The following is a 16,771-nucleotide window of genomic DNA, read 5'->3' as shown; positions in this document are numbered from 1 at the left end:
GCTTATTGTTTGCCTTGCTACTTGTTTGGTAAACATTATGGTGTTCGCAATGATGAAAAAAATACATTTTCAGAGTTAGGATTTAGTAATTGGAAGAAAGTAAACAATGGAGTGAATTATGCATTTGTATGTCACGAGGGTTCTAGTCCTAATAATTCTCCCTATAATTTATGTGTGAAATCTTGTGATGATTTAATGGCTCAATCTAAGCATATAGACAAAGTTCTTGATAGGCATAGTGATGAAACTATTTCAAATAATCGCTTAAGATTGAAGACATCTATTGATGCTATTTGATGGATTACATTTCAAGCATGTGCATTTAGAGGCGGTAATGAAAGTCCTGGATCTTTGAATAGGAAAAATTTTATTGAGTTAATTAAACTTTTAGCTTCCTGTAATCAGAATGTTAATAATGTTATCCTTGAAAATTTTCCTGGAAAAGCTCAATATATATCTCCCAGTTTTCAAAAAGATATATTGCATATCTTTGCTAGAAAAGTGCGTGGAACAATTCGAGAAGAAATTGGTAATTCTAAATTTTGTTTAATTATTGATGAAGCAAGAGATTAGTCAAAGCGAGAACAAATGTCTGTGGTTTTAAGATTTATAGACAAGCATGATTGTGTTAAAGAAAGATTTTTTGATCTTATACATGTTTCTGATACGTGTTCTTTGACATTGAAAACAGAAATTTCATCAGTTCTTTTTCATCATAATCTTGATGTTCAAACTCTTTGGGGACAAGGTATGATGGAGCTAGTAATATGCGTGGTGAATGAAATGGATTCTAAGCTCTATTTTTGAAAGATTGCCCTTTTTCTTATTACATTCATTGTCTTGCTCATCGATTAGAATTAGCACTTGTTTCTGCAGCCAAAGAAGTTTGTTATGTTCATCAATTCTTTTTAAAACTTACACTAATTATGAATGTTGTGACTGTTTCTCATAAACGTTATGATCAGTTAAGGGTTGCTCAAGCAAATAATGTTGCAAACTTAATTGCCAATGATCAAATTGTGACAGGTAGTGGACTTAATCAAAGAGTTGAAAATACTAGATGGGAGTCTCATTTGAATTCTGTACGTAGCTTGCTATGCATGTTTGATGCTACTTGTGAAGTTCTTCAAAAAACACTGAAGAAGGCAATTTTTCCACTCGTGGTAATGTTAGTGCTGCTTATGATGCTATCACATCCTTTAAATTTGTCTTTGTTTTGCATTTGATGAGAAATATTTTGGAAGTTGTTAGTCATGATCTTTATCAAGCTTTGCAATGAAAAAATCAAGACATATTGAATGTTTTAACTCTAGTTTTCTACTACCAAGACTTTAATCCAAAGAATGAGAGAATCATGTTGAGAGGCTTTCATAAAAGAAGTTATATTATTTTGTGAGAAACATGAAATTGAAGTTCCTGATATGAATGCATTGCATATTCCTAGAAGAGGCCGAACTCGCAAAATTGTTAACCAAATTTCAGTGGAGCATCATTACCATGTTAATTTATTTATGGCTGTAATTGATACACAATTGCAAGAGCTTAATGGAAGATTCAATGATAATATGGTGGAATTACTTACTTTAAGTTCAACTTTAGATCCTAGAGATAATTATAAGTTCTTCAGTATCAACAAAGTAGTATGTGAATTAGTAGAACGTTAACGGTTTTATCTGTGATTTCAGTGACCAAGAGAAATTTCACATTAGAATGCAACCTCAACATTATGAACTTGATGTTCCTAATCATGTTGAGTTAACTAACTTGTGCACAATTTCGGAGTTAAGTCAAGGACGATTAACGAAGATAGGAAAGTCTTTAACATATCATTTGACTGATCGTTTGATTCGCTTGGTATTAACTCTCCCTGTTTCAACTGCTATAATTAAGAGATCTTTTTCAGCTATGAATATTGTGAAGAATAGACTCAGAAACAAAATAGAAGATGAATTTCTTACTAATTATCTTTTGATTTACATTGAGAAGAAGATTGCTGAAAGATTTGACACAGATTCTATTATCGATGAATTTTATGATATGAAGAATCGACGTGTATCACTTCGTTAGTAAAAAGTACACATATTTTTCTATACTTTAAATATATATTTTTTATTGGTATATTTTTATAATACATCTTATATTATAATTTATTTGTATATTTTTTTAAATATTATATATATTATGGGCCCACATGATAACATTTTTGGATCCGTTCCTGATCGTAAAAAGGTTTTGGGGAGAGTATGAATACATGGTGTATTTAGGAATAAAAATAGGTAACAGTTATTTAAATTTTTTTTAAAAAATAAGTATATTTACTAAAGTTTTATTTTAAATGTTATCTAAAATATAATTTTAGTTACATTGCTAATATTTTAATAGCTACATTGCCAATATTTTAATACATATTAAAAGATAAATGTTACTAAATATTTAAAATATAATAGTGGGTGAATTTGGTAAGCATACTGCTGGCATATAGTTGGTGGCATAAATTTAATTAATTGGAAAGTTACTAAGAATGGTATGATTTTGGTTTATACAGATAATGATAAATCCTCCGAAACGTCATTTTAGTTAAGGACTCCAAGATTTTAAATTTAACGACAAGGACTTGGTGTTGTACTATATAAACTCGTTTTCTCCTAGGTTATTGTCACACCAATTTTCACTGGAGTTTCATATCCCTTCTTCTAAGTTTCTAAGTTTCTTTGTCCTGTGCTTCGCTTCTTGCTTATTTGAAATAGAGAAAATGGCCATCCAGACTGAGCACTCTGCCCATGGTTTGATTATGTTTTTCTTCTTCTCTTAAAAAAAAAAGTATTAGAGCATTATTTTTTCTTTTTGGGTAGAAAATCCCATATATCTCAATTTGTTTTTTTTCTAGGTTCTCAAGCTGAGAAAAAGAAGAATGTGCACACTGAAGAAACCAGTGAGCTTGTGTCGGCAAAGGACAAAACGTTTAAGGCCCCAGAAAGCAATGCATTTGACCAATCCTTCAGGTTTCAGTTTCCCTTTCAATATTCTCTTTTATTTGATTTTTATTTCTTTGATTTAAAATTTATGATTTTAAGCATCTAATGCCATATATTTGACATAAATTCACTCATCTTAAAAAATTTAAATTAATATAATAAGACATATAAATAATTATATCTCTAATATAAATTTTGACATATATAAAAGTCTTATTTAAACTTAAAATGTGATTGTGCATAGATATTTTTTTCTTTTAAGATTTTTTATCTTAATTTTTTTAATAATAAAAATTAAACTCTAACTTTCTTTAGTAATAGAAAAGACATATAAATTGCTACATTTCTTTATCTAATATTTTCAACAATTTAATTTTGTTTTAAATGTTAAATATGCAACTAATTACATATGTCAATATAATTTAAAAATAAAAAACTTAACTTAAACTTAGTTTGCTCTAATTTTACTACATAAAGGGTGAGAAAAATTTTGTATCTTTGTGACCCACGTTCTCTCAATAAAACTGAGATTTCTTTTTTATATTTTTGAAAGAATTTAATTTTGATCACAAAGTAAAACACTTTTCATATATATACCAAATCATATATCAATAAATATAACAAATTTTTATATATAATTACTGTTTAAATAATCATTTAAAATATTGTGTAAAATAATTTACAAATTCATAATCCTTCATAAAAAGCTTACATATACCATACAATAATACACATACAAATTTGTAAAAATGGCTTCAGATATCGATCAAAGTGAAATTAGTCTTCTAATGAGATTATTTGGCAGGGATTATGATATTGAAAGTGAAAGACAAAAACGTGTGGAAGAATTCTATAGATTACAACACATTAATCAGACATATGATTTTGTAAGCCAAATTTTTATTTTCCTCAAACATGTTTATATATACTAATATACAATAACATGAAAGCTCAATGCTAATTCATGAAAATTTCATTTTCTAATAATATAGGTAAAGAAAATGAGGGAGCACTATAAGAAATTGGACAAAGCAGAAATGAGCATATGGGAATGTTGTGAGCTGCTTAATGAAGTAGTGGATGATAGTGATCCTGATTTGGATGAACCTCAAATTCAACATTTGTTGCAAACTGCAGAAGCCATTAGAAAAGATTATCCTAACGAAGATTGGTTACATTTGACTGCTCTCATCCATGGTAATTAAATTTGAAATCTTAGATTTTTTTTTAATTTTCTATTATAAAGGTTAATTAGTTTAATTTTAGTTATTTTTTGTTCTTTTATTTTAAGAAAATTTTTTCATTATTGATAGATAGTTAATATGAATTGACAAATGAATATTTGTTTATTTTAGACCTCGGAAAGATTCTTCACCTTCCTCAATTCGGTGAGCTTCCTCAATGGGCTGTTGTTGGTAAGAACTTTTCTTATTCTTTATGATATTTTTTTTTGAAATGGAATAATCTTTTGACTATTATATTTTAGAAATAAAATTTAATTACAGTATTTAAAATTAATTATCATTTTAAAACCATAATACAAAACCAAATTTTTATTAGGTCATTACGGCTACATTAAGGTTGAGAGAGTGTAAATAATTAATTATAAAAATATTTGTGTTGTAATTATTTTGATTCAATTTACAATATTTTAAATAAGACACATCCCTATATTTCATGTATAATTATTTTATCAATCTTTAAATTTCCAATTAGCTAGTTTTGGCATGTTACTTTAAATTCAAAATTTTAACCAAATGATTAAATATATATTTGCAGGAGATACCTTTCCTGTTGGTTGTGCCTTTGATGAAAAAAATGTTCACCACAAGGTAGCCTTCCTCTTCTAACAAAACTCTAAAAATTACCCCTTTTTTTGCATGTCTCTAAAACAATCATGTTAAATTTATATTAAAATCAACAATCAGTATAAAATACATATTAAAATATAAAATATATATTAAAAATAAATTAAATTATATATATATATATATATATATATATATATATATATATATATAAATAATATATAATGATTAATTTTAGTGTACAAATAATATATTTTTATTCTAAAATTATCATCAACCAATAATATAAATTTTTTCTATGCTTCAGTATTTCAAGGAAAACCCAGATAGCAAAAATCCTGCTTATAACACTAAAGATGGAGTCTATAGTAAAGGATGTGGATTAGATAATGTACTCATGTCATGGGGACATGATGACTATATGTATATGGTGAGTAATTAAATATATAGTTACAATTTATATATAATTTGTTTATTATTTTGTTCAAGATATATAATAAATTTATACTTCACTTGAATTTATAGGTAGCAAAGGAAAATGGAACCACTTTACCTTCACCTGGCTTATTCATTATTAGATATCACTCATTTTATCGTAAGTATTTTTATTTACTATGTGCTTTTTCTTTTATATTATAAGAAGGCATTTTTTGTTGAGCAACAAAAGTTCGTTTTATTTTGTAAACCAAAAAAAAAAATCATAATTACTTTTTAGAATTTTCTTTTAATAACAATGTATTAAGCTTAAAACTCTTTTGCAGCTTTCCATAAGGAGGGAGCATATACTCATCTCATGAGTGAAGAAGATTTTGAGAACTTGAAGTGGCTTCACATTTTCAAGTTAATCCTTTTTCTAATATATATATATATCAAATAATTTACACACAGCATTTGGTATTATTACTAATCAATAACATCACCCGTAATTTTATGTATTATGTAGTAAATATGATCTCTATAGCAAAAGCAAAGTTTTGGTGGACGTTGAAAAAGTGAAGCCATACTATCAATCACTTATTGACAAGGTGGGGGCACAAATTTCAGATAGATTATTGCTCATTTTTTTTATTTGAATTCCTTTTCTTGTTTCTTAATGTGACGTTCTTACTTTTCTTTTTGAATGCTTTTATAGTATTTTCCAGCAAAACTGAAGTGGTGAAGAATCAATATAAGCTAATTAATGGATCTACCTTAAGGGCCTGGAGGGAATTGATTAATTTTCCTTGAGAGCAAGTTAAAAAATAGAGACCGATTGCATATATGTGTTGTAATGTATTAATTTCTATAATTACATATATGTGTTGTAAATCACAAACAGATTGCTTTATATACTCAATAATATGATGTAAACTATTAAAATGAATGAATGATGGATGAACTTGTATATATATATATATATATATATATATATATATATATATATATATATATATATATATATATATATGAATTCTTATTCATACATATCAAAATAACAATCAACTAATATAATCAATCAATTAATACAGTAACTACTAAAAAAAATTATTTTTAGCAACTATTTATTTTGTTTTTAGTGATAATTAAAATAGTCATTAATATAATTACTAGCAATTAGAGATTAGCCGTCTTATGTTTTGTCACTAAAAGATTTTAGCGGTAATTATACTGTAATATCCTACCATACAGAGTCTTATGCTTAAGTCATAATTCAGAGATGGCAAGGTATTACGACCTCTAAAATAAAAATTTAGTACATATAGTAGTGTGAATAAGGATTATAACTAGGAGCCTTTGTAGAAAAAGGGGTAAACAAAAACCGTAACTCGAAAGCGCAACACTCCGATCGATAACGTAACGAACAAAGGATAAGCTAACGCGAGATTATATATATACAAAGGAGTGTCAAAAACGGAAATATCAAGACTCAAAATCCGGTTGCGAAGATAACCGGTCCGAGCATAGCAATATATACATATAATAAAATAAGGAAAACCCCAAGGAAAACCCAAAGGGACACAAATACAGAGAACCTATTCTCCAAAATCTCCTATAAGAGGAGTCATCACAGTTTGTATTATTTAATGAAGATAAAAATATCTAAACAAGATATATAAACCAAAACAGAGTCCCGAGAACAAAGGATCTTCGCTAATCCAGAAGTCTCCAGCATGCCTCAGCGAGAAACCTCACGTCCTGCATCTGAAAATCATAAAATCCGCATGGGTGAGAAACAGAGGTCTCCAGCATGGTAACAGCTTCCACATATATAATGCATAATAATAGAGGAAAGCCGAAGGCAATCCTAGAACTTCCTTCAGATAAAATCAAAGCTTATAAACAGGCTAAACCGTAAGTGGCAACTGACTAAAGATCATTCAGTCTAACTAATACTTCCCTTTCCAATTCCTTCAGACCTCCCAACCACCAGCAGGAGTATAATATAGCAAACACAGTTATATCAGACAAGAGATTTACAAATAGGAACAGATAAGGCATTTAGACAATTAGCAAGTAATATGCAGTCAAATAGGCAATCGCAAACAATTCATATAGTATGCATATGATGAATGCCTGTCCCTAGTGGCTGATGATATCATCTGTCGGTTATAGATCCAACCCGACAAGTCCTGGTAGCTAACCATTGGACTGTCCCTCTGTCGCGCATCCCCAACTCGAGTTATACTCATCATAAACTTGATCATAATCATGATCCATATCCATCACCCTTACTGGTGAATATTTACGGGGGCGAGCTCATCCGGGACTTTCACAGTGCCCGGCCACACTTACGACATAGGGTCAAAAGAGCTTCGAGTCTCAACCTGGAGCACGTGGTGGCTAGCCACTGCTTCCTCCCAGGGAATCCTTCATCTCCGATAGTGGAAGTGCAAACATTCACAATTCATTCAACAGCATATATGCATTTATACTTAGCCATAATCATGGCTCCGCCGTAACAAGGCAATAATCCAGCCATCCGACTCATGATTAAATCCATAACCAGCCAATTCATTAACAATTACGGCTCTTCAGCCCATGGCATAACAAGCACTTCCACCGCCATCCTCCGCATCTCACATAATCATCTTTGACCCTCATTGATCATTCATTTTTCCCTTGCTTCACTCACAAGTTACCACATTCACTAGCCCCCTTTCTCATTGCTAGGCATATCATAATGATTTAAGACATAAGTAGTGAGATCGGAGGCTTAGAAGTATGAAATTTGGCTTTTAAACTCAAAAATCAACTTTGGGATGAAAACAGGGCCACGCGTACGCGCACTCCACGTGCACGCGTGGATGGCCACAAAACTCATCGGCGCGCAAGCGTCATACGCGCGAACGCGTGGGTTGAAAAATATCTAAAAGACGCGCACGCGTCAGCCACGCGTACGCGCGGATACATTTGTACCCCAGGCACAAAACTGTCACAACTCTCAGGAAAATAGCTGGGAATTTGGTGCAGCGCATCGACGCGCCCGCGCACACCATGCACACGCGTGGATGGTGCTTTCTTGAAGAACGGCGCGTACGCGCCAAGTGCGCCTACGCGCGGAGGGTCATTCTGCTAAAAATTTTCTAAGTTAAAAGCTGCAGAATTCACAGATTTGACCCCCAATCTTCCGACGGACATAACTTTCTAATTTTAAATCTTTTTTCATCCGTTCTTTGAACGACATGGACATCCCGGATCCAATTTCATTTCTAAAAAGATTTGGCAGAAAATAGAGATCCGTAGTCCAGGTTATGTCCCGTCAAAGTATGCCCAAAAACCATGTTTTCATACAAAACCACAAAGTGCCATTTTCAAAACAAGCCATTTTCAACTCTTTTCAAAATCAATCAAAACATGCCAATTTCAACCCTTTTTAAAATCAATCAAAATGTACCAAAATCAACATCAAGCTATCCTCAACTCACACATTGACCCTTTACCCAAAATTCCCAAAATCACCATCCAACCATTTTAACACTTCTCAATCAAATGGCTAAAGGACAAACACAATATCATGTCATACATCCTTCCTCATCCCAATCTCCAATAATACCATTTCCAATCAACCATCATTATACATAATCAACATCATACTCACCATCAACATGGTACCACCCACCAATTCAACTTCAATCATTCATCATGCATATATCACGACATGCATTTCTCATATATCACACAATCAAGGCATCAATATTCATAATCACATATATGATCACATCATATAGCTCAACCATTCAACAACATCAACAATTCAATGCCTATCTTAGGGCCTCTAGCCTAAGTATTTCCTACCACATTACATATTAGATACGAGAAACCGAGACCATACCTTAGCCGATTTCCCAAGCTCAACCGGAGCACTTCCAAACCACTTGTCCACAAGCTCTCAAGGTCCCAACACCTCCAAGAACAGATTTTTATCACACAAAACTCTCTCCTAAGCTTTCCAAAATCACCAATCCAGCTCCAATATTCACATACACACAACCTAAGCCACAATCATCATACCAAAACACAAGAGCTCAATACCCAAAACCACAAGTTCAACATTCTCACTAGGGTTTGAGATATCTTACCTTACCCAAGGTTCAAGGAGATAAGATTAACCTTCTCCTTCAAGAGAGTTGGGTCCTATAACATCAAAGAGCCCAAAATCTCAACATTTTTGCTCATGAAACTCGAAATCAAAGCTGGATATTCGAAGAGCAAAACGTGGCTTACCTTAAGATTGATTGTATGGGTTTTGTAGAGCTCTCCGCGGTGAACGCGTGGCCGTAAACGGTGCGGCGATCGGAGCTCTAGATCAAAAGTTATGGTGGTTTGAAGATCAAGTGAGAGAAAGAACTTGAGAGAGTGTTCTTCCCTTCCTCTCCACCATTTCAGCGTGTGTTTGTGTGTTGTGAGGAGAGAGAGTGCTGAAAACTAGGGTTTTGGTTTAGTTTAGTTGGACCAAGGGCCCAATTTGGGTCCGGTTGGCCCGGTTTCGCCCGTTCGGTCCAATTTTGGTCCGATTCCTATAAAATTGGTACCGAAATTATCGTCTCAAACTCCTCTATCACATTTAGCCATAAAAATAACATTTTTGGCTTTCTAGAATAAATTCTCATTTATGGGTTAATTAGCCGTTAATTAACCGGGTCTTACATTCTACCCACCTAATTGGGAATTTCGCCCACAAAATTCAAATTCAATTACCTTAGAATAAGTGCGGATAATCCGTTCGTATTTCCGACTCAAGTTCCCAAGTGTGTTCCTCAACACCGCCTCGACTCCAAGCCACTTTGACTAATGAAACCTCTTTTCCACGCAACCGTTTGATACTAGTATCATCAATTCTGACTGGAGCCACTGGAAGCGTCAAATCTTCTCTTAATGAACCGATTCAGGTTCTAACACATGGCTAGCATCAGGAGTATACTTCCGAAGCTGTGACACGTGAAACACATCGTGCAGGTTCGAAAGATGAGGTGGTAGAGCCATCCGATACGCCACTGGTCCAATCCTCTCCAGGATCTGAAATGGACCAATGTATCGAGGATTCAACTTCTTTGCTTTAATCGCCCTACCTACTCCTGTGGTCGGAGTAACCTTCAGGAAAACATGATCTCCTGCCTCAAATTCCAAGGGCTTCCGCCTCTGATCGGTGTAACTCTTCTGGTAACTCTGCGCCGTAAGCATCCTATCTCGGATTTTCTCAACTTGTTCACTGGTCTCAGCTATCATTTCTGGCCCCAACAAGCTTTTCTCTCCAGCTTCATACCAACATAGCGAAGATTGACATTTCCTCCCATACAATGCCTCATACGGAGCCATTCCGATGCTCGCATGGTAACTATTATTGTATGCAAACTCTACTAACGGCATATACCGATCCCAACTCGCCGGTTGGTCCAAAACACAAGCTCTCAACATATCCTCTAGTGTTTGGATTGTCCTCTCGGATTGACCATCTGTTTGAGGATGGTACACTGTACTCAAGCTTAATCGGGTTCCAAAAGCTTTTTGAAATGCACCCCAGAACCTCAAAGTAAAACGAGGATCTCTATCCGAGATTATAGTAGCAGGTATACCATGAAGTCTCACAATCTCCTTTATGTATAATCGTGCTAGCTCCTCAAGGGTATAAGTCATCCGAATGGGCAAAAAGTGAGCTGACTTCGTCAGTCGGTCCACAATCACCCAGATAGCATCAAAACCAGTCCTAGTCCTTAGCAATCCCGACACAAAGTCCATTGCAATACTTTCTCATTTCCATTGGGGAACCTCTAAGGGTTGCAACATCCCGGAAGGTCTTTGATGTTCAATCTTTACCTTTTGACAAGTTAAGCACTTTGAAACATATTTCGCCACATCATTCTTCATACCTGGCCACCAAAACATCGCCTTTAAATCATGGTACATCTTAGTACTTCCCGGCTGAATGGAGAATCCGCTTTTGTGTGCCTCTTTTAAGATATCTTGCCTCAAAGTGCCAATATCCGGCACAATGATCCTACCCTTAAATCTCCACAACCCATCTTTTTCTTCCGACACTCTCCACTGTTTTCCTTGTTCGATAGCCGGTAACACCTTCCATAATGCTTCATCATTTTCATGAGCCTTTAGGAGTTCGGACTTAAAGTCACTCGAGATTTATAATCGGCTCAAACACAAGGTTCCAGATACTTCTCGAACACCAATTTTTAGACTCTCAAATCCCTTGAGCAACTTCTCCTCTTGAAGCATCATCCAAGCAGCATATAACGACTTCCGACTTAACGCATCCGCCACTACATTCGCCTTTCCCAGATGGTAATTTAACTCAAAGTCGTAGTCCTTCAATAATTCCATCCACCTCCTCTGCCTCATATTAAGCTCTTTCTGATCAAAGAGATATTTCAAGCTCTTGTGATCAGAGAAGACTTGAAACTTAACCCCATAGAGATAATGCCTCCATACCTTCAAGGCAAACACAACCGCAGCGAGTTCTAAATCGTGCGTAGGGTAACTAACTTCGTGAGGTCTCAACTGTCGCGAGGCATACGCCACCACATTATGATGCTGCATCAGCACGCACCCTAGACCCTTTAATGAGGCATTACAGTACACCTCAAAAGGCTCGTTTGGCTCAGGTAACACTAACACAGGTGCAGTGGTCAATTTTTTCTTCAATGTCTGAAAGCTCTCCTTGCACTCAGGAGTCCAAACAAACGGAGTGTCCTTGCGGGTTAACTTTGTCAACGGCAAGGCTAATTGCGAAAAGCCTTTGATGAACCTTCGGTAATAGCCAGCTAATCCCAGAAAACTCCTTATCTCGGTTACTGTGGTTGGTTGCCTCCAATCCATCACAGCTTCCACCTTAGTTGGATCTACGGCTATTCCCTTCTTACTCACCACGTGACCCAAAAACTTTACCTCACTCTTCCAGAACTCACACTTAGACAGTTTCGCATAGAGTTTCTTCTCCTTTAAAATCTGCAACACGGTCTGTAAGTGTTTCGCATGCTCCTCTTCAGTCTTGGAGTAAATCAGTATGTCGTCAATGAAGACAACAACGAAGTTATCCAGAAACGGACGGAACACTCTATTCATGTAATCCATAAATACTGCAGGAGCGTTCGTCAACCCAAAAGACATTACAGTATACTCGTAATGACCATAACGAGTCCTGAAAGCGGTCTTAGGGACATCCTCTCCCCTCACCCTTATCTGGTGGTAACCGGATCGCAAATCGATCTTGGAGAAAACCCCAGCTCCTTGTAACTGATCCATGAGATCATCAATTCTCGGCAATGGGTACTTATTCTTTATGCTGACCTTGTTCAGCTGCCTGTAATCTACACAGAGCCGCATACTTCCATCTTTCTTCTTTACCAGTAACACTGGAGCACCCCACGGGGAAACACTTGGTCGAATAAAGTTCTTACCCAATAATTCCTCTAACTGAGACTTTAGCTCGGCCATCTCTAACGGTGACATTCTATAAGGAGCACTTGAGATTGGTCCCACCCCAGGCACCAATTCAATAGCAAACTCGACCTCTCGGTTAGGTGGGAATTCCTCAATATCATCGGAAAACACTTCCGGAAACTCACACACTACCGGAATCTGTTCCAACCTTTGATCATCACCCGAAACACCCGCGGTTAACAACAGGATACCCTGACATTCAATTCCAGAATAGTTCACCATCATCGAATTTAAGTAATAATTATTCACCACGACCGGCCCTTCTGTATCTTCCGACATAAAGTACACCGACTTTGTAGAACAATCAAGTAGGACATGGTTCTCAGATAACCAGTCCAATCCCAAGATAAGATCAAGACCGATCATCGGTAAGCAGATTAAATTATGGGCAAAATCACGCTGCTTGAACCTAAACGAAACTTTCGGGCATCCTAGCCTAGTTACCATGGCTTCATGGGTAGCATTATACACTTTTAGGTCATAACCTAAAGTTACGATCTTCAATCCTAACTCATGGGCTTTCTCAAATGCAATGAATGAATGCGATGCTCCCGAATCAAATAAAGCATTTAAAGTTTGACCAGCCATTTCACAGTTACCTCGAATGAGTGTCTCGGATCCCTCTGCGCCCCTAGCTGAGGTGGTGAACACCCGACCAGTCTGTTGTGCTTTCCCAGCACCTTGCTTCTGCTGCTCCGGACAACTTGCGGCTTTATGCCCTGCCTTTCCACAATTGTAGCACAAACCCCATCCGGCCTTGCATGGTACTCCCGGATGGAGACTTCCACACCTCGTACAAGCTTGATCATTCTGAGGCTGCTTCCCAAACCTTTTCCCTTGGGAGTTGTTGTTGTTGGGCCTCCTAAAAAAACCTCCCCTCTTGAAAGGCAGACCTCTAGGTGCAAGGCTCTTTCCTCGGTTCTGTGGAAATGATCCTTTGTGACTTCCTTTCTCAGCGGCTGCCCTCTTCACACACTCTTCAACAACCCTACACTTGTTCACCAACTCGGAGAAAGTCCTAATCTCCATTGGTCCCACCGAACCGAAAATATCGCTCCGGAGTCCTCCTTCGTACTTAACACACTTCTATTCCTCATATTCCACCGGAGTCCCTTGACACATACGAGAGAATCTGAACAGCTCCTCAAACTTGTCAGTATACTCAGATACGGACATAGTACCCTGCTTCAGCTGTAACAATTCAAGCTCCTTGGCCGTCCTAGCAGAAGTCAGAAAGTACTTCTTATAGAACTCCTCTTGGAAGACATCCCAGGTGATATAATCATCCCTCTGCTGCAGGAGGTGTCGGATTCCTTGCCACCAATGCGACGCTTTTCCCAGTGAGCAAATAGGTAGCGAACTCCACACGCTGCCCTTCAGGTACCACCTGCGCTTGCAGTGCTCGTTCCATGGCCTGAAACCATGTATCGGCCTCAGTCAGGCTAGTGGTTCCCTTGAACTTAGGTGGATTAACCTTTAAAAAGTTTGCCAATGTCATCGGGCCCTGAACTCCACCTCCGTCATTACCATGGTTATTCATCTGTTGACCAAGAGCCTCAGCAGTGGCTTGCATAGCAGCAGCCATGTTCTCCAACGCAGTCATAAAGTTCACCGGGTCATTAGGGTTATTCTCCAGCGCACGAGCATTAGTACGACCTCTCCCACGGCCTCTACCGCGTACACGAGACGCCATCTGGTTCCTATACACACCAAACAATTGATATTAAGTTGATCAGTCTCAATATCGGAAGTCTAGTGCTTCAAAGTCCCAAATGCATGCTCATGAACGTTTATGCCAATTATATCAAGCAGATATACTAATAGCACATAACACACATACAGAGAATGCACAGAAGCATAGTCAGTCCATCCCTCAGGCTCTACAGGAACGAACTGCTCTGATACCATAATGTAACACCCTACCATCCAAAGTCTTATGCTTAAGTCATAATTCAGAGATGGCAAGATATTACGACCTCTAAAATAAAAATTTAGTACATATAGTAGTGTGAATAAGGATTATAACTAGGAGCCTTTGTATAAAAAGGGGTAAACAAAAACCGTAACTCGAAAGCGCAACACTCCGATCGATAACGTAACGAACAAAGGATAAGCTAACGCGAGATTATATATATACAAAAGAGTGTCAAAAACGGAAATATCAAGACTCAAAATCCGGTTGCGAAGATAACCGGTCCGAGCATAGCAATATATACATATAATAAAATAAGGAAAACCCCAAGGAAAACCCAAAGGGACACAAATACAGAGAACCTATTCTCCAAAATCTCCTATAAGAGGAGTCATCACAGTTTGTATTATTTAATGGAGATAAAAGTATCTAAACAATATATATAAACCAAAACAGAGTCCCCAGAACAAAGGATCTTCGCTAATCCAGAAGTCTCCAGCATGCCTCAACGAGAAACCTCATGTCCTGCATCTGAAAACCACAAAATCCGCATGGGTGAGAACCAGAGGTCCCTAGCATGGTAACAACTTCCACATATATAATACATAATAATAGAGGAAAGCCGAAGGCAATCCTAGAACTTCCTTCAGATAAAATCAAAGCTTATAAACAGGCTAAACCGTAAGTGGCAACTGACTAAAGATCCTTCAGTCTAACTAATACTTCACTTTCCAATTTCTTCAGACCTCCCAACCACCAGCAGGAGTATAATATAGCAAACACAGTTATATCAGACAAGAGATTTACAAATAGGAACAGATAAGGCATTTAGACAATTAGCAAGTAATATGCAGTCAAATAGGCAATCTCAAACAATTCATATAGTATGCATATGATGAATGCCTATCCCTAGTGGCTGATGATATCATCTGTCGGTTATAGAGCCAACCTGACAAGTCCTGGTAGCTAACCATTGGACTGTCCCTCTGTCGCGCATCCCCAACTCGAGTTATACTCATCATAAACTTGATCATAATCATGATCCATATCCATCACCCTTACTGGTGAATATTTACGGGGGCGAGCTCATCCGGGACTTTCACAATGCCTGGCCACCCTTACGACATAGGGTCAAAAGAGCTTCGAGTCTCAACCTGGAGCACGTGGTGGCTAGCCACTGCTTCCTCCCAGGGAAACCTTCATCTCCGATAGTGAAAGTGCAAACATTCACAATTCATTCAACAACATATATGCATTTATACTTAGCCATAATCATGGCTCCGCCGTAACACGACAATAATCCAGCCATCCGGCTCACGGTTAAATCCATAACCAGCCAATTCATTAACAATTACGGCTCTTCAGCCCATGGCTTAACAAGCACTTCTACCGCCATCCTCCGTATCTCACATAATCATCTTTGATCCTCATTGATCATTCATCTTTCCCTTGCTTCACTCACAAGTTACCACATTCACTAGCTCCTTTTCTCATTGCTAGGCATATCATAATGATTTAAGACATAAGTAGTGAGATCGGAGGCTTAGAAGTATGAAATTTGGCTTTTAAAACTCAAAAATCAACTTTGGGATGAAAACAGGGCCACGCGTATGCGCACTCCACGCGCACGCATGGATGGCCACAAAACTCATCGGCGCGCAAGCGTCATACGCGCGAACGCGCGGGTTGAAAAATATCCAAACGACGCGCACGCGTCAGCGACGCGTACGCGCAGGTACATTTGTGCCCCAGGCACAAAACTGGCACAACTCTCAGGAAAATGACTGGGCATTTGGTGCAGCGCATCGACGCGCCCGCGCACACCACGCGCACGCGTGGATGGTGCTTTCTTGAAGAACGGCGCGTACGCGCCAAGTGCGCCTACGCGCGGAGGGTCATTCTGCTAAAAATTTTCTAAGTTAAAAGCTGCAGAATTCACAGATTTGACCCCCAATCTGCTAAAAATTCCCATCAAAGTGTGCCTAAAAATCATGTTTTCATACAAAATCACAAAGTGCCATTTTCAAAACAAGCCATTTTCAACTCTTTTCAAAATCAATCAAAACATGCCAATTTCAACCCTTTTTGAAATCAATCAAAATATACCAAAATCAACATCAAGCCTTCCTCAACTCACACATTGA

The 16,771-nt window shown here is 37.0% G+C and overlaps 1 protein-coding gene across 1 annotated transcript; it reads left to right on the top strand.

Annotated features, from left to right (window-relative positions):
- Nucleotides 1-588: 588 nt before the first annotated feature.
- LOC107607828 (inositol oxygenase 4-like) lies at nucleotides 589-5,942 on the top strand. The gene is made up of 13 exons (XM_088495076.1): nucleotides 589-748; nucleotides 856-884; nucleotides 966-1,026; nucleotides 2,888-3,002; nucleotides 3,781-3,862; nucleotides 3,968-4,172; nucleotides 4,331-4,390; nucleotides 4,755-4,807; nucleotides 5,091-5,213; nucleotides 5,309-5,378; nucleotides 5,545-5,623; nucleotides 5,727-5,808; nucleotides 5,916-5,942. Exons 1-13 carry the CDS (start codon nucleotides 589-591, stop codon nucleotides 5,940-5,942), a joined length of 1,146 nt encoding a protein of 381 aa, XP_088351202.1.
- The last annotated feature ends 10,829 nt before the right edge of the window (nucleotides 5,943-16,771 follow it).

Source organism: Arachis ipaensis, chromosome B7, assembly GCF_059453495.1.
Source record: "Arachis ipaensis isolate K30076 ecotype BB chromosome B7, ASM5945349v1, whole genome shotgun sequence".
Lineage (NCBI taxonomy): Eukaryota > Viridiplantae > Streptophyta > Magnoliopsida > Fabales > Fabaceae > Arachis > Arachis ipaensis.
This window is presented reverse-complemented; position numbering and strand designations above follow the sequence as displayed.